Here is an 18,834-nt window from a genome sequence, read left to right on the forward strand (position 1 = left end):
TTAGAGAGAAATGGAAGATTGGAAATGGGCCTATAATTGGAGAGAACTTCAGAATCCAGGGTGGGTTTTTTCAGTAGGGTCTGATCACAGCAGTTTTTAGTGAAGAAGGAATATGGCCAACCAAAAGGGACTGGTTTATGATCCTGGTGATAAGTGGAGAGACGGCAGAGACGTTGGCCCTCAGTAAAGCTGAGGGGAAAGGGTCCAGGGAACTGGGAGACAGTTTCATTTTCCTGATGACATCCTCCACCTCTTCCCGTGTGGCAACAGAGAAGGAGCAAAGGGGCTGGACAGTCTCAGACAGTAGGTCGACAGCTGGGGGCAGGATATCCGTGGTGGAGAGGTGTAAGCGGATGTTATCAACTTTTTGTTTGAAGAAATTTATGTGCATATTGCACCTCTCATCGGTGGCCTCAGAGTGGGCAGGTGAAGGAGGTTTGAGAAGGTGATTTATAGTTGAAAAAAGTTTTTTGGGGTTCCTGGAACTGTTGCTGATGATGATGGAATAGAACCTGGACCGTGCAACCTTCAGAGCTTCTGCATACGCCCTCTTGTGTTCCCTATAAGCCTGTTTGTGGACAGTCAGCCCAGAGGCCTTGAACCGCCGCTCAAGGACACGGCCAGCCTTCTTCATTTTTCGCAGTTCGCAGGTGTACCAAGGTGCTGAGCACGAGAATGAGACGGACCTGGATGTTAAGGGGGCATGGAAGTCCAGGAGACTGCTCAGGAACTGGTTGTAAAAGTCCACAAGGTCAGCAACAGAGAGGGAGCTGGTAGGGTCAGAGGAGAGAAGTTTAAGGTCCAGGGCCAAGGCATCAACATTGATGTTCTTCAGATTTCTGAAATGTATCTGTCGTTTTAGTTTGATATGGGGGGAAAGAATGGGCAGCTCCATTGACACTACTTTGTGGTCTGAAATACCAAGATCATATACCTGTAAGTTACTGATTAAGGCAGAATTTGAAATGACCAGGTCAAGTGTGTGACCCCTGGAATGTGTGGGGACATCAACATGTTGTTGTAGATTAAGAGAATCCAATAGCTCAAGGAAATCAGCAGTGAGATAACCTGTGGGATTGTCAACATGAATATTTATATCTCCTAGAATTATGATGTTGGCAGAGGTAGCACAGAGTGTTGTGAGAAGATCAGTCATTTCCGGGATGAAGGCAGAGTTGGGTTTTGGAGGTCGATAGATAAGGAGAACAGTCATGGGAAAAGGAGGCTTACATTTAAATGCAAAGCACTCGCAGGAGGATGTTGCAGGTATCAAGATACGGGACAACCCCAAATCCTGACGGTGGATGATAGCTAAGCCACCACCACGCCCAGTGCTGCGAGCTGCTTCCACGTAACTGTAGCCAGGAGGACAGGCTTCATTTAGGGCAGAGTAAACCTCTGACTGGTTCCATGTTTCTGTCAGACACATGAAGTCAAGTCCTTTCTCCCTGATGTGTTCTTCAATCAGTGTGGCTTTATTGCAGATGGATTGAGAGTTAAACAGTTCAAATCTGACTAATGACTGTAATCATTCTTGAGGCAGATTGAAGACTGAAGTGCCAGCTTAAGTGAAAGATTAAACAAAATGTACTAAGTAATTCCAACACAAAAACTAACTTAATCAGTTTTAACGTGAAAAGATTCCGACAAAAGAAGAGAAGCAGTGGGCCGCTAGGGTGAAGAAAAGAAGAGCTGCTCACCAAGCAGCAAGCACATCAACCTCTGAGCAAATGAATGCTAAATGTACAGAGAAAGAGGATGAAAACTAGGAATGCTCAAGTCAAGTGTATTCACTGCACGTTATCGTGCAGTATGCCATTACTGGTATATAAATATTTACAGCAAAAAAGGAAAAAAAGTTTCTGATGAATTCTGAATCCATGCATCCATTTTCTTTTAATACAACTCAGTGTTAAGAAGCACTAGGGCCTATCTATGCAGAATGGAGGAACTACAGCAGGGCGGCCATATAATAATATATATTATATTGCATCTACAGTATATATGGCTTATTGATGACAATTTAGATTTTACAAACTTTGGTATACTGGACTTGGGAATATATGTTCAAGATTAAAGTTGCTGAACAAGTAAAAATGAAAACAGTGAATATGTAGATAGTAATAAAAACACCAAAAACTCCAATTTGGAGAATCCACATACAGAATACGGATTTTGGTGTGATATGTGTGTGTTTATAACCTTGTTGCTGCATTTATTTTCATACTACATTTTGGCACACCAGCACCATGCCATTTCCTTCTCCACCATCGCTTGGCAAGTTTATATAATTTTTGGTGTTTATTTATTGTTGCTAGTTTTTACACAAGGCAAAGCATTATATTACTTGGTCTTGAGCAACCTCAAGCAAAATTAAAAGTTTGATGCACAAAGGCAAGGAATACTAATCCAAAAGAAGATAAAGTGTTTACTCAAAATATTGTGTATAAGGGCATATTTTCTGCTTAAATATGTAATTTAATTCAATAAAGGGTTACAAAAGCATGCAACTATATACCGTATATAACAGATATTAAAGCACATAGTTTACATCTACACATAGAAGCATGTAAACATAAGTAATTTACCCATTTTACCACTGTTCTTTTGCACGCCATCCAATATCAAAACCAGCTTTGCACAGACAAGAGCAGGACATGCCATTACAACTAGTAATATACAATGATGAGGTAGACAGCTTGTAACATTTCTCCTGGGATAACAGCCTCAACAGGCTAGTAAACAGTTGTCTTGCAGGGAATTGCCACAACACACAGAAATGAACACTGATATGCACAGAGCAACTAAGCATAAGCATGTCAGTTTTGACATGTCTTTTTACATATGGTCCCTCAGAACTAAAATAGGAAGGTGCACCCATAGAAGGTGGACAAATGACAACAAACGTCCCTCGTGAAGAAGATTTTTGTTCTGGATATTGAAATGTAAGTAGCTCTTACCAGAGAAAGAGAGAAGCTGTAAAGTTCAGCAGATGGACCTTAGACTGATATAAGTCATATACTGCAGTCCCAGAATGAAGGAAAAGCACTGTGCCACAGAGGACAGCATAGAGGCTGATTTGGAAACTAAGCCTATTAAGAGTTCTAATGTGAGGAAACAATACTAGTGAGAGTTCTGGCCAGTTGTCCCAGAGATAAAAGATTAGCTGTCTTTGCCTCTAAAAGTAATCCTGAGGCTTTGTCAGAGAGTTCAGATGAGAGGTTTCTAAAGGTTAGAGTTGGAAGAAGAATTGGGACTCCCTAACAGAGCTACAGTCCAGAGTTATGACTACCTGTGTGATCCTTGGGTGATGGATAAGTAGGCAAACAACCACACCACCTAATAAAAAAGGACATGTAAGGCCCAGTGGGGCAGCTGTATTTTGTTTCTTTGACTTTAAATTATACTGTGAAGTGAGCCCTCCTTGCATGTGTTTTATTTTGTAACCTGCCATTATACTGTTTGTGGCGAAAGATCAGGACACTGTCCTCTTACTAAATAATTACAATTAAATACATACTTATAAATACTTTGGGACAATAATGTATTTACTTTTTAAGATTTTACAATATATAGTATATTCTATAGTAAAATGGTCAGTTTTTCCAAGTATCTCATTAAACTTTGAAGTAAACTCTACAAGATAATAGAAATGTAGTATAAAAAGATACCATTGATCATGAGTCACTTTACCTGTCAAAAACACATGGACTTCTGCGTCACGGTAGGCTTCATCAAAAAGGACTATGCATTTGTAGGTTCCATTGTCGGATATCTGAGTATTTCTGATTTTCAAGATCAGGTTCCCATGTTTTATTTCCTCCATAAGTAATTGGTGTCTGGAGTCCACTGCCCAACTATGATGTGCTGCAGAAGAGCTGTAGTTATAAAGTGTAATGTTGCCTTTGGTCCAAACATTTTTTCTTAGTGGAGTTTTTAATATATTTTGCAAAGCACAATGACATTCAGCAGTTTTGTTCACAGTGATATGTAGAACATCAGGCTTGCATTTCAGCTCAAATGCCACTGATGGGAAAGGGAAAAATAAAAAAAAAAATAAAAAAAGACAGAAAGAGAAAACACATTTCAGATTAATGTTATTTACAGAAATATTAAGACTCAAATATAGTCACTTCAAGTAAGAAATTCTAAATTTTCAGACAGTACTTACACACGGTGGACAGACAGGTCAAACAAAGTGCCAACACCATCCAACTGCATTTTTTCCTGCAAAATACATAAGTGCCAACAATGTATTTAGGAGGTAGAGGCTGTTCTATAAATGCACCAGTCCAGACAAGGTTCACATGATTTTTTGTTATTATTATTTGTAATACAACTGAAATGTAAAACTGTTCTATAGAAGACTATGCATTGACTACTGTTGACTGGGTATGTAATTCATTCTCACATGCAGTTGACCCATTTTCTATTTCTGATTGCTATTTTAGTTATTCTCTAATAAATAAAAATAACAATATAACAATAAATACTGACAAATGCAAATATGAACATATCTTAGTTTGTGTGCACACATCTATGTGTATGTGTGTGAAAATTCTTAGAAAACATTATATCAAAACACACAGCCTACTAAGTCTCCATTCCTTTCCCTGAACTCACTTTATTATGCTATCTAAGGCTGTTTCCTGACAGGACAGACTATAGCCTGAAATATACAATCCATTTCTGGGAACTCTCATTCAGTGGAAAGTATTCCCCAAAGAGGAGCAATGTACCTAACTTAAACATGTACTTAGATACTAGATAGAGAAAATCATACGAACATAGGGAGACCATTAAAAATCCTGTCTATTTCCTGAAAGTGCAAGTTAGCACCTTTAACCAAGCACCACCACGTTATTCCTAAACAGACCTGGACCATTTGGTGCTGTGCTAAAAGATTCTGAAGCTAAATCAAGAGCAGTAATTGACATGTCGGACAGTTTACAGGTTTACAAGCATATATTGCAAATGTTTCCATATTTCTGCATTAAAGCCATTGGTGATGCAAGTGATTCTCTGGTGTAATTTCTTTATAAACCATATTGCACTTAAAATCTCAGTGTGCTATTTAACTATTACAAATTCAGTACAATAAAGCACAAACATACATGAAACACAAATATTCTCTCAGAGGGCCATACTGCATAGTCAGTCTTTTCTTGGCTGGCAGTCCATATCACTTGCATAACAAGAAGTACTGTATATCTGTACACTTTCCTGTTGGATAGTTTATTCTACTTTTTTGCAAACTATTTAAGCGAGACAATGGGTCGCAAAGCAAGTTGCTTTGTTGTTGTGTATTAAATTGTTAATTGTTCACTTCTCATCTTGGATCTGTTTTTGTCTGTTCTAAAGAGACTATGCTTACAATAGTCTCTTGTGCAAGCACAGGGTTTCATTTTCCACAGAAAGTCTGAAATTCCTGCAATTAGGCAATTGATAAATCTACTTGCAAGTGTGTATGTCATTGTATGCTGCAAATAACCAGAGTTCTGTACAAGTGGGAGGCAATCTGAACCTCTTTAATTAACCTTATAACCACAACTAAAACATTCATGCTCCACTCAGGAAACAGATGAGGGTCTAAGAGCTGCAAGCTCACAAACATAGGAAGTGTATTGTGAAATGGATCTAAAGCAGCACTACATAATACAGTTATATTAATCAAGAGTTGGGGACAACAGCAATAGACAATTTTTTTTTAAGTTAGGTATTTGTATGTTTGAGTGTTGGAGTAATTGTAGGCCCCAAATATTAGTGAATGTGTGTGAACACACAACTGTGCCCTGCCATACAGTAGTTGCCTATCCAAAACTGTCACCTATCTCGTGCCAAAAACTTCAAAATTTGAAGATTAAGTGGGATAGAAAATAACTTTATTTCATTCTGGAAAAAAAAAATCTTTTAATATGGAATCATAAAATATTAAATCATATACCACCAGTCAAAAGTTTTAGAATAATCCAGTTTTTTTAGTTTTTATGGAAGTGCGTGCAGTTTAATGTTTAAATATTTCATGAAATCAAAGCACAGAACAAATAAACAATGGCAAATAAAATAATTAAAGGAATCAGTAAGTTTATTAAAATTTTTAATTAATCAAAATTAGTCACCTTTTGCTGATATAACAGCCAAACTGTGGTAATCCTTTTGATTCAGAATGTTGTTTGCTCTTTGAAAGTCACCAACTCTGTCTCCAGCAAAAGAACCCCAGATCATCACACTTTCTTCTCCGTGTCTGACAATTGGGGTCACACACTCAGGAACCATCACTATCACCAACTCAACGGCATACAAACACCCTGTGTGATAAACCAAGGATTTCAAATTTGGGTTCATCTGTCCATAAGACTTTTTTCCAGTCTACAGTCGTCCACAGCCAGTACTTCATGGCCCTATTGTGTCCTTTAAGGAAAGTCTTTCTTACTGCAACTTGCTCTGTCAAACCTGCAGCACAAAGTCTCTTCTTCACAGTAGAAACTGAGACTTGCCTTTTTGGACCACTGTTAAGCTGTACTTGAAGTTGTTGTGCTGCGAGGTGCCTGTGATTACACAAGTTGGTGACCCTCAGATACTTGTCTTTTGATTGGTTTGTGACTTTGGGTCTGCCAGATCTCTTCCTATCAGAGTTTCTTCCAGATTCCAGCTGTCTTTGGATTGAGTAGGACACCACTATGCTCAACGACATTTTGATTTTTTTTTTTTTTTTTTGCAATTTCTCTAAATGAAAGGCATACACTTCTAAGGGTAATAATGCTCTGTGTCATTTCATTTGGTAATTATTCATTTTCTTGCCATTATCACTAGAATTTACAACTTTCTACAGTGTAATATTGTCTAAGTACTTCAGAGGGTGTAGTAACAGCCTGTTCCAACTCTGCTTTGTGACAGAGGTTGGGAGAATGAAGGTTATTCCATGCAACAGACTACCAAGAAACTTAAGATTTCATATAAAAGGGGTCTATTACCATCTTGAGAGAAGAGAGAAAACTGGACCTAAAGAGGATAGAAAAAGAAGAAGGTCCACATGTACAACTCCATTTATGAGGACAGGGACATCAGAGTCTGTAGTTTGAGAAACAAATGCCTTACAGGTCCTCAGATGGCTTCTTCCTTAAATACATGGCAAATACCAGTATCATGTGCAACAGAGAAAAGAGGACGCCAGAAAGCTTACCATAATATGCTTTTCAGGTCATCTTCTGTCCAATGTCTATGTTTTTTTGATTATTTTAATCTTTTCATTTTATTTAAAGGTTTCAGATATTGCCTTTTTCTTTAAAACTCTAAGGCCAGCATCCCAGTCTCGCCTGAAGTTTTTCTTTAGGATTTACCCTTACCTATATACCATTCTGGTGAAACTCGTGCCAATGGAAATGTTCAACTGACCAAATATCTCATTCCAGGCTATGCTAGTCATTTTACTTGAAACTGTAATAGATTCTGTTACACAGTGTTTAGCATGTATACAGCAAAGTGCTATGGAAAGCTAAATCAGCACTTAGAGATAGCAGGTCTGGAAATGCACTGTAAGATATCTTATCTTGAAATAGACATATTTTCAGGTATCTATAATTCAATTTATGTCAAATGCATTTTCCTATATCTCCTAGAAAACTCAAAGTGTGTGTATGTAAGAGTGTGTGCACACACATATATATATCTTTATCTATCTCTATTCTTAGCGCTCTCTCTCTAATATATTTTTTATATATATATATATATATATATATATATATATATATATATATATATATATATATATATATATATATATATATATATATGGATGCCAACAGGGTGGAAGGACCAGGGGAAAGGGCATTACCTCCCCTGGGACACTAGAGGGCAGCTCTCCTGAGCAGCTGTGGCACCACTGATTCCTGCAGGGCATGTCAGGAAATGGAGTTTGGTGAAGCCCTGTTGGGTTCTGTGGAGGCTGCCAGGGGAAGATACATAGCCCTGTAGAGGACCTCCAACACACCTGGGAGTGATTCCAGGTAATAGTGATGAGCCATCTGGAACACTCCCGGGACCTGAATAAGAGGAGCCGCCTCACTCCATTGAGGGGCCAGAGTCAGGAGGAAGGAGACAAAGCCTGAGGAGGAGTGGAGGCAGATGGACTGGTGGCAAGTAAGGGAACGGACTGTATATTGCGGTGTTAGTAATGTGTGCACAAACTGTAAATAAACATGGGTGTTGCGTGAATTTGTGTCCTGCCTGTCTGTGTCTGGGGGTTAGGGTGGCAGTACGCCTCCTAGTGGCTTACAATCTATATTGAAATGTTTTAATATTTATCAAAACCATTTCCAGATATCTTAAAGTTTCAAAGCATTTTGAGAGATTTCAAATAAAATGCAAGACATCTCAAAATAACTCCCTGTAAAACTGCCCATGTTTTCAATGGGACTACTTTTTTTAAAATATCTTAAAATGAATAGAGATTGCTTAAATTTATGGGAAGTTAGTTTAGGACAATTCAAAATGTAATCAAGCTATTTTAAAATGCATTTCAAATATCTTCACATTTACTCTTGCATCTACTAATATCTTAAAATGGGCTTCTAGTTTATTTGATACATCTTAAAAATATTTTCAAGATACACTGGATGCATTTTAAGATACCTTTAACAAGACAGCAAATTATTTCAAGATATCCAAGTATCCTTTTAGAATATACAGAGATACAAGTAGACCAGAAATCTCACTGAAAGAATGCATTTTGAGATGTATCAAAATGTGCTGAAGATGTATTGAATTGCAAAGAAACTCATTTTAATTTTCAGATATCTGAAAAGGCCAAAAGCATTTAAAATTCATTCTGAGATATCCTTAAATGTAAATCTAGCTTGATATAAAGAAATAGACCAAGGAAGTAAAATACTGAGTTGGTTAGAAGGGCTGGAAAATTCAGGTACTAATTTTCAATGTAACATCTGGCTTACATTACTCTGTGTGTACAAATAAAAATTGTAGGTTATTTAAACTACCATCTTACATTCACACATTACTTTCAGATAAGCACCATATACATGTTTTTGGCTTGAATAGTTTATATTGTCATCAATTAAGAGTAAAGATTTCTGTCCAATAAGAAAGCCATTTTGTTTTTCAAAAAATAGGTTGCGTGCTGCATGGAGCTTCTCTTTCAACTGGAAAAGCTACGGGACGTGTGGCTGTTTAACACATAGCCTCAAACAGACAGGAGACCTTGCAGGATGATATACTGTATATGTCGCATTGTTAACATGAACAGACTGATGTACAGTTATCAAAGAAAGTGAAGAACCACACACTCTTCATATTATGTTGTTTTGTTCTGGCCATCCTACACATTAGGGCTGTACAAAAAACAAATATATAAGTAAGAATCCAATAAAAATCATGTATTGACTAGAAGAGCAAATTGCCTGTCTAGTAAAGTAGGCACAATGGTAAGTCCATTTGTTTTGACCATGTTGTACATATTTATATCTTTTATTTTTTTTGCTACTCCAAGCACATGTAGAAACAATAACAAACAATATCACTGCCAGTCTCTTTGAATGTCTGAAGCACACAGGTTCACTGCATCTTAGTATATACAGTATTTCTTGTGAAAGTTTGTATATAAGTAAAAAGTCTGGGTTTCCAGAGACACACAATTTTTTTAAGGAGATGTTCCTCATACAATCTTCATTTTACACTTTGAAAGATTCCTGAAAATTGGACCAATCCCTACTTGGGATACATGCAGTTTATTCCATATTTTTTAGTGCATGTTCCAGCTGAAAATTGTATCAGTTGAATACAGTAGCCTGCATGTGCTTAACTCTATCCAGTCAACCTTGTTTTTTTTAATATTACAAAAACAAATCTTATTTTTTTTTACTCCTCACTACCACAGCAAGAGTTTTTCTCAGTTTTCAAATGTATCAACAGCAACAAAACTGGTCTGTTACATGTTGGAGAGTAAAATAAATTTGTCTTAAAATTATTGTGCTACGTTGTTGGCTTTTGAATGAACATTGATTTAATTTTAGTTTAATGTAGCATCCCTTTTACACTTTAACAACAGTTTAATAAAAATGGAATAAACCATTACATAGTGTCATGCACGTGCACCTGGGCATTAAGTTCAAGGTTTAAGTAAGGTTAAGTGATACCACCCCAAACCAAGAGGAGGCACTGTTGATAACAGTCCTTTCTTTACCATCTGCAGTACGGAAAACAATCCCTGTAAAAACTGACCCCCACCTGTAATGCCTGAAGAATCACCCACCCCTTCTTGTCGGGACCAGATAAAAAGTGTCACGCCAAAGAAGGCAAATCTCATTTTGGACCTAGAAGCCAAGGTGGAAGAAGCTCCCAAGGTACCTGAAGCAACTGAGATAATATTGAAAGCTACTGCTAAGCATGGAGTGCCCAAGTTATTGTACTATTTACTTTAGTAATAACATTTTTGTTTTGTTTTCATTAAACAGGATTGCCTGGCTCACTCCCCAACATTTATTGTGAGCTCCCCAACTGTTCTAGGCCATAACATTATACAGCAGACAACTTTACAATTAATGTATAACTAAATTTATAATGTGACGTTGTCATGTTCAGTTACTTGCAAGCAGCTTTGTTTTTTTCTTCCATCATGCTTTTGGTTAGTCAATCACCCACACCCCACTTAGGCTATTTTAAATAGAGCCCCTGAAGTCCCAAAAAGCTGTGTGTTTTTTATCTAGCGCAACAAGATTTTTATGAGCACAAGTAAAATCTTGAGACCACAAGTTATTGACTGTGCAATGTACACACAAGATTTTCAGGTGGATTCTTACAAAGTCAGTTACTGAAATGCTAGAATGAGCCTGGTCATAAAAGTCACTGGTTAAATGAAGAAGACAGACTCAGGATTCAAGGGAAATCTGTACCTGGAGAGCTGAATGAAACAATGCCAAGGTCTTGCTATTCATTGTTATGGAAATGCTAAATATGTTTTGTTGCTACATTTTGACCTTTGGGAAAGCTAACGGAACACTACCCCGCTTACCAGAAACTACTGTACAGCTGCAATGATTAAGGAGCTTACAGGTGACTTATCAGGCAAATGAATATTCTAGTTTTTTGTACAAGACTGAACTTAGTGAGTAGCAATATATCTTTTCTTAGTAAATTATTGAAGAATTACTGCACATCAGTTATACTACCTACCATTGAACTTCAAAAATGTGTGACTTGTATTATATCTGAGCTGAATTTATTATTATTTCTTGCAACATTTAATTATATGAACATTTTCATACAAAGAAAGTAACTCAAAGTGTTTTACTGCATGTTAAAGTAGATACATGCAAAGAAAAACAAATTAAATTTGGATAAAAAAATTAATGAAGTGTACAAAATATAAACAATGCATACTTACATAAGAAGGATATAAAACAAAGAGATAAACAGTCCTTAAATGTAGAATTTTTTTTAACTGTCTAAATGACAATGTGATGATCAGAGCAAATGGCCAGAGTGGACAGAAAAAAAATTAAACTCCAGTTAAGCAGGGGTCTGTTCCAGAAAACACGATTAAATAATCCTGTATCTCAAAGTGAAGTTCGGCTTGCTTTAGCACAATTTCACACTAGCAGATTAGCTGGTTCCATGTTACCAGATTTTAATCGGTTTATACAACCCTAGATAGGTTGATGTGGATTAACGCATGTTCACATCAAAATTTATAAGCCCTTAGGAGAGGTCACTGAACAGCCGATCAACCGCGGTCTAAAACAGAGAGAATGTCAGCAAGCAAGAGGTGCTGGTGAAAGTATGTGAAGACTATCTGCAAATTTGACAAAAAGGAAGCAACACAGTTACTAAGAAAATGGCGATGGTATGGAGGAATATCATTGAAAAAATGAATGCGTAAAACCGTTAATTAGCGAAATCCGTATTAATTTTGTGTTTGTAATTGTTGCATTCTGCAAAATGTATCCCTGGTGATATTAACTTTACTTGAAAGGTTATATGCCCTCAAGTAACAATTGTATTCCATTTTTGCAATTTTAATATTATCAAAAACTGTATGACATACATTCCATTTTAGTGTTCAGCATACATAAGACCTTTTCTGGTCATTAATGAGAGAGATGTCAAACATTATTGTGCCTGAACTGAATCCTATACTTTCTGATAGTTACACAAGAAAAAAAAAGCAAAGGTTAATTACTGTCACACAAATCTACAACAGAAGACTCACAGTGCCCATTCATTGAATGGTAATTTAAACTCTTCAGCCATGAGACCTCAGATATTTGGCCTCAATGTTTGTTCAGTCATTATGTGTGTGGCATCTTATATTATTTAAGAATGGATAACAGGGCGCATTTATATTTGTACTGAGTATTTGATATTGTGCATCATTCATTTAAAAAACCATCAGCTAAATGAACTTAACTACAGAAATCATATTGTTGCCTTACATGAAAGAACCCCAATTCAAAACAGCATTAATAAGCATATCAGTTATAGGTACCTGCTGAAGTGGGGGGTCTTCAGAAGTGTTTGTTTAAAAGGTAAGGGACTAAGCAGAAAAGATGAAGGTGGGAAGCTTGCTCCACCAGCGAGTCTATTATTAGATGTTATTGCTCAGATTTACCGTAGGTTGTTTAAATTCGACTGGTCTACCTGAGATGCTGTGGAATTTCTCTGTGATGATGCTTGTTTATTTCTGTATCAGAAAGATATTAATTTGGGCAAGACTAATTTTGATTGGATGTATTATGTTACTTCTAACATCCTTAATTTTGTATTGGAAAAAATTGTGGCAAAAGCCTCACAAAAGTTTCACTAGAAGCATACAGGAGGCATTTTATTGGCTGAACTGGGTTTAAGAAGATGGTCAATGGGTTTTCTGCATGATCAGTTAAAATTTTAGAAAAACTAGACTGCCTTTCAAGGGTGACTACTTTATTGTACTCCACTATATGTGCCTTTAATATTTCATAGTGTACTATTAATTTGGTTTATCTTCTATTAAGTTCAACCTTGTTCCCTTTTCATCTTAACATCCAACAGTCTACAAGTTTTCCAGGGTATTTACTTTAGTGCTGAAGGATTTCTTAACAATTTTTTCAAGGGCTACTATGTCGACTGTAGCTCTCACCTTTAAAAAAAATGTATTCCATCTTACTGGTTAAATTGCTGGCTGTGCTAGGGCAGTCAGAAAATTTGGATTGATTATTTATAATATTAGAAATATCTAGAAGCTGTGGATTTATCAAAGTACTGCTTTTTTAACAATGCACTGCTCTTTAATAGTGACTGGTGTTTCTATATAAATAGAAATATATCAGATATCAGATCAGTATATATACTGATTTCCACAACCTGCCTCATGTTAACATTTAATACTTTTGAAATAATTAAATGCAGTTTGTGCTTTCCCTTATGTGTAGGCTGGCTGACATGCTGCCTAAAGATCAAAGGAATGCAACAAATTAATTCTCTTCCATTAGGGTCACACTGAATATCCACAGTAAAACTGAAATTCCCTTTTCATTAATTATTATTATTATTACTACAATTAGGGCGGCACAGTGGCACAGTGGGTAGCGCTGCTGCCTCGCAATTAGGAGACCTGGGTTCGCTTCCCGGGTTCTCCCTGCGTGGAGTTTGCATGTTCTCCCCGTGTTGCGTGGGTTTCCTCCGGGTACTCCGGTTTCCTCCCACAGTCCAAAGACATGCAGGTTAGGTGGATTGGCGATTCTGAATTGTCCCTAGTGTGTGGATGTGTGTATGCGCCCTGCCCGGGGTTTGTTTCCTGCCTTGCGCCCTGTGTTGCCTGGGATTGACTCTAGCAGACCCCCGTGACCCTGTACTTAGGATATAGCGGGTTGGATAATGGATGGATGGATTATTACAATTAGGAATCTATCGTAATTAGCTATTATTATGGATACCAAGTGAACAATAAAGTTCACTTTGACTTTGAAGTTTTAGAAATCCTTAATAAAGGATGTAGTATATTTTGGTCAATACAAGAGACTGTGCTGATTCTTGAATAGCTACAGCAAGATACTCAAAAGATCCAAAAGTACCAAATCTGGTATCTTTCACTTTAGTTGGCTTGAGAAAATATTCACTAAACCAATACCTTTTTATACCTTTGCAAAATGAATTATTTTTCAAAGGTGCTGCTTCAATTACCACTACCACACCATCACTATTGGACCATGTTTCACTCAATGCAAGAGAATCTAATTTCCTATCACTAAAAAGATTGTTAATGTAAAAAGTCTTAATGGCTAGCACTCTAACATTTAGCAAAGCTATACTGAAGTCCCAAGAAGAACACAACCACATCAGAATGTTGGGGCATCTTGAAATAGCAATCAAGTTATTTGTGTTGATCCTGCTTTGTCCAGACCTTTTAGTGAGACTTTGGTCCATTACTATAGTGTTGATATAGTGCACATCTATAGGTGAAACCACTGCAGAATTATCATATTCTAACATGGGTTTATAGTTAATATGATTAGAGCTACGTAAATAGTTTAAATCAAGATCACTATCATCCTAATTTCTCTCTCTTTCTTTTTTTAACATGAAATTATTTGCTAGTTAGAACACTAATAACACGTAAGTTCATTTTATAAGTCATGGGTTGGCATTTTTTTCTCGAAACAACTAATGACAGGGATATTTATTAAATTATGGCCGTTAATCCCTCATCAAATACCATTTTTAATGTATTTTTTACTGGTCGCATGCTGCTTAATACGACACACTTTTTTAGACAACTCATTACCGGCTTGACTATGTTTGAAATATGCAATAATGTAAATTAGTATCTAGATTAATTTCAAAATGGTCAAACCTGTTAATTACCTTGGCTATGTTCTTGGAGAGGACCTGGGTGTCTTGCCTGTTCAGATATAGCCCATCTCTTATGAAAAATCAGTGTCTAATCTCAGAACAAATCACAATTGTTGACAAAGGCAAGTAATTTTCAACCAGGCGTTGATGAAAAACATCCAAATAAAGGATAGATAAATAAATCTGAATGTCGCAACTTCAGTAGTGGTCGAAAAGTTGATAATCCACATAGCTGAGTTCCAGGTCCTGTCTTGAGAGATGTGCAGCAGCAATCCAAAGTCCTCTTTCAGCACCTACGACCGGCAACTGTGAATGCCGTTAGTTCCCATAGTGTTGCTTCTTGAGGACAAATGGAGCTTTTATAACAATGTCCTGGACACGTGCCCTAGGAAAGCAGGACATAAAAGTCTTCTGTCCAAAAGGTGTACAGTCCAGGTTTCATATGATGGAGTCCTCCAAAAAGTCAACAGCATTTTGGTGAGTAGCTAGAACAGACTTGAGACCTTCAAAATGGTTGCTTAGCTGCAACATCAGCAGCACTTTGGGCATATAAGATGGATGCCTTTTTGCTTGTAGTGCACCCACACTCTGTCCCAAGTGGGTGCAGAGGTAAAACAGATACTCACTGGTTTCACGTGCTGCCAGAGTGTGGACAAACTGGCAGGCAATTTCTGGAAGGTGAAGCCTGCTCATGGAACCCTGCTACATATCGCTGTAGTTTAAGGGCTTTCTGGTGCCTGTAGCCTGTAGTATCTGTTCCTCCAAAAAAATTCAACTCTTCGTTAATGTTTAGAAACTCCCAACCACTGTTCTCCATCACTCCTGTAGGATTTTATGTTCTACACAAAAATAGCAATAAACCAACACACAGAGCTTCTGCATGAGACCATCCAATACAACACCAATTCAGACAAGAGCATTTAAATGTAACAGAATTGACCAATGTTCTGAGCATACTTCAATACAACAATGATTTTTAGTTTTGTAATTATCATTTGTTATGTATTAAACATGAATTATTGTAGCCTATTAAAGCATTGTTAGGTATGTATGGGAAATGTTACTAAAATAAAAGTATTCTTTTTTTTTTTACTGGTTGTACAATTAAATGAAATAACAAAACAGTGAATGATTCCTGCAGTTGTATAAACAGTAGGTCGGTAAATAGACAGAACATTGTTTCTCCCAGGGACAAACATGGCTTTTAATGAAAGCTCAATAAATAAATATTACATTATGACAAACAAACACCTCTCGCCAGAATGACTAAAAAGAAAGAAAACTTCCGACTTGGCAGTTCCAGTGAGGCACTATGCACGTATATTGATGTTGGTGTAAAAGTGCCCCCGTTGAATTTCTTTACGTAGTTCTGCTGAATAATTTGATTGCCGAAAGTACTCAGTGTCAGTGTGAGGATATGTAGCATTGTTCAGTTTAATATAATACAAGGAATGTCTTTGTTAAACCAAGTATATCTTTATCAATTTTGTTTGCTGATCCATTTGGATTCTCAAAGCCCCCAAACCACAATGGCGTACATGTACAGTAAGACTTACTGTACTTGTATTTAAAAAAAAACAACAAACAAATTATTTGGCCACACTATAATATTTTGTTCATACAACATTACTGCTCTTGTTCCCGCAAGATAACTTGAACACATAACATACACATCCTTTTTTACACAGTTTATTACTTGTGACAACAATGTAAGATCTTACAAAAACAAAACAGCACCGCAACGAAGATAAAAAAATTATTGTGTTTAAAATAGACTGCATTGTATTAAAGCTTTACCACAGTAGTTGTTGCATTTAAACTAAACAATACAGTATTTAAACTTAAAAAAATGCAATGAAAAATAACTTGTACCTTTATTTCATGTCACATAATCATTATGCAAGAACAGTAAATACAGTAGGTTTAAACTTAAACCTGTATAGGGTACATTTCACTAATTTCATGTCTAGTACCAATTGACACTTCCAGTTTACAAATCCTAATATTACTCTAAGTCACAAGAGACATACATAATTTTTCAGTGTCTAAAGTCTTTAAGGATTTTCATGTCCATAAAGGAAGAAATACACTGTGATTCTTTAATGTCTTTATTGCTAGACGTTTCTCTGACTGCAATTATGTGCTGATCAAAGGCATTATTATTATTATATGTACTTTTACTCAGGTATTTTTAACTGAAATACGTGTTGCTTCCATGAATGTAAAAATTTGATGTACTTTTACTCCATATATTTTCTTTTCACAACTCTGAATATATAACAACATCTGGATTTGAAAAAATATATATATTACCTGTGTCCACACAACCAACAATGAATGTTTACTAAGAGTTTTGTCATGAACACATTTACATTAATTAAAATATAAAAATATTGCTATTTTAGCCTGACTGATGAAACTTGGTAATATTAGTAATAAAAAAACTAATAATAAAATGAACACACAGCTGTGAAAGGTTATCCTTTCTCTGTTCGTCTGCAAGTTTCTCCTCGCCCTACATTTACAGGCTCTGCAGTTTTGAGGTATTCTGTCAAAGTCAATGGTAAATAAGAAGTCGACCGTTCCAAGATGGCGAGTATATTAACGTGTGTGGCTGAAGCATCGTATGTAAATGTCTAATACCAGTCCTCTTCAGCCTGACCTGGAAATGCTTCTGACGTGCTACGCGCACTCTCGGATCCTGCTTTAAAAGAATAATCTCTTCAGCCAGGTGATCTTGAAATCGAGAGAGAAGCAAAAGGCTCACCTGGAGAGAACCTGAAGCTTGGAGTCCAATTTTCAACTGGCATATTTGGGGTAATTTCCTCCCTTGCCGATTGGCAAGAGACCTGCATATTGAGTGTAAATTGCTCTGGGCTGTGGCACACTCAAACGTCTACGAATTTACATTAAAGAGCAGGGAGCTTTAATTTGTAATAAGTGGAAAGTAACCGAGTGGGGGTAATGTAGATATCGGCCGTCAACTCGAACATTTTACTAATCTATATGGAAAGGCGACCCTGAGACGTGAATTAAATAACGACATGCCCAGTGGCTTCTGGGCGATCCCTGGCGCCCAGACCGTCATCTTCCTTATCCTATCTCTCGGAGTGTATGTATTGGATAGCTTGTCTTTAAACTATAAAGGGAGACCCAGCCCTTATATCTGACAAGAATGTACAATGCCTTCTCTCACCCCAAACCCCCTTTTCGATTTTTTTTCATCTGAATGACCCCCGTCTCAGAATGTACAAGAAAATCACAGGGTGCTAAGACCCTGATTATCTGTAAACCGTAACCGACGCCTCTAGACACGCCTACAAAGATCACCGTTCATTGGACGCGACAACCCAAATGGTGCTGGCTTAGGCGAATCAGAAGTTCATGCACCAGCGCCAGGCTGGATAAAACCGAAGGATAATCATTACTGTATAATACGGAGTATGTTACCACATAAACTGAACCGTATTCACGTTGTGTAACAACATTTTTAATTACCTGAAAATGGAGACGAATAGATGGACACGAATGTCACTGTACCACCATTGGTGAAGAGTTATCACCTGACGAACAGGCGAGACTTCCGGAAGAACTAGGACGACGGTCTTATCGTGAAAACCGACGTCTTTGAAGAAAACCTGCAAAGTTTATTTCATACACCCACGAGTCTAACAATATTTGCTATTGTATCTGGTGCAATTACTAGTAAAGCAGAATCGTTAATTAACAGTCATATAGGTGAGATTAACTATGATGTTAACTAATTGATTACAGTGAATTCTTAAATGGATGGGTTAATGTTACTAAACAGTAAATGCAATGGCAAACACTTTAAAAACCGGTGTAATCCTGTTATGTCCATATTTTTTCCTGTCATTGGAATCCAAAACTTCGGGTTTTAAAATTCTAAGTAATTTGGTTAACCTATATTAGATATTGCCTTACAAATAAAGTTATAGAAGTTGGCTTCAAAATCATACACATATGTACTGA

General features: G+C 36.9%; 1 protein-coding gene across 1 annotated transcript in view; it reads right to left on the reverse strand.

Annotated features, from left to right (window-relative positions):
• Positions 1 to 18,414, reverse strand: part of LOC120536743 (signal-regulatory protein gamma-like) — a 35,175-nt gene extending 16,761 nt beyond the window's left edge. Inside the window, exons 1-3 of the mRNA XM_039765219.1 lie at positions 18,340 to 18,414; positions 4,172 to 4,227; positions 3,694 to 4,026 (exon numbers count right to left, since the gene is read on the reverse strand). Coding sequence (XP_039621153.1) covers positions 3,694 to 4,026; positions 4,172 to 4,211 — 373 coding nt within the window. The 5' untranslated portion in view covers positions 4,212 to 4,227; positions 18,340 to 18,414. The remainder of the gene's footprint in view (positions 1 to 3,693; positions 4,027 to 4,171; positions 4,228 to 18,339) is intronic.
• Positions 18,415 to 18,834: the final 420 nt, after the last annotated feature.

This window comes from Polypterus senegalus, chromosome 10 (genome assembly GCF_016835505.1).
Source record: "Polypterus senegalus isolate Bchr_013 chromosome 10, ASM1683550v1, whole genome shotgun sequence".
Classification (NCBI taxonomy): domain Eukaryota; kingdom Metazoa; phylum Chordata; class Cladistia; order Polypteriformes; family Polypteridae; genus Polypterus; species Polypterus senegalus.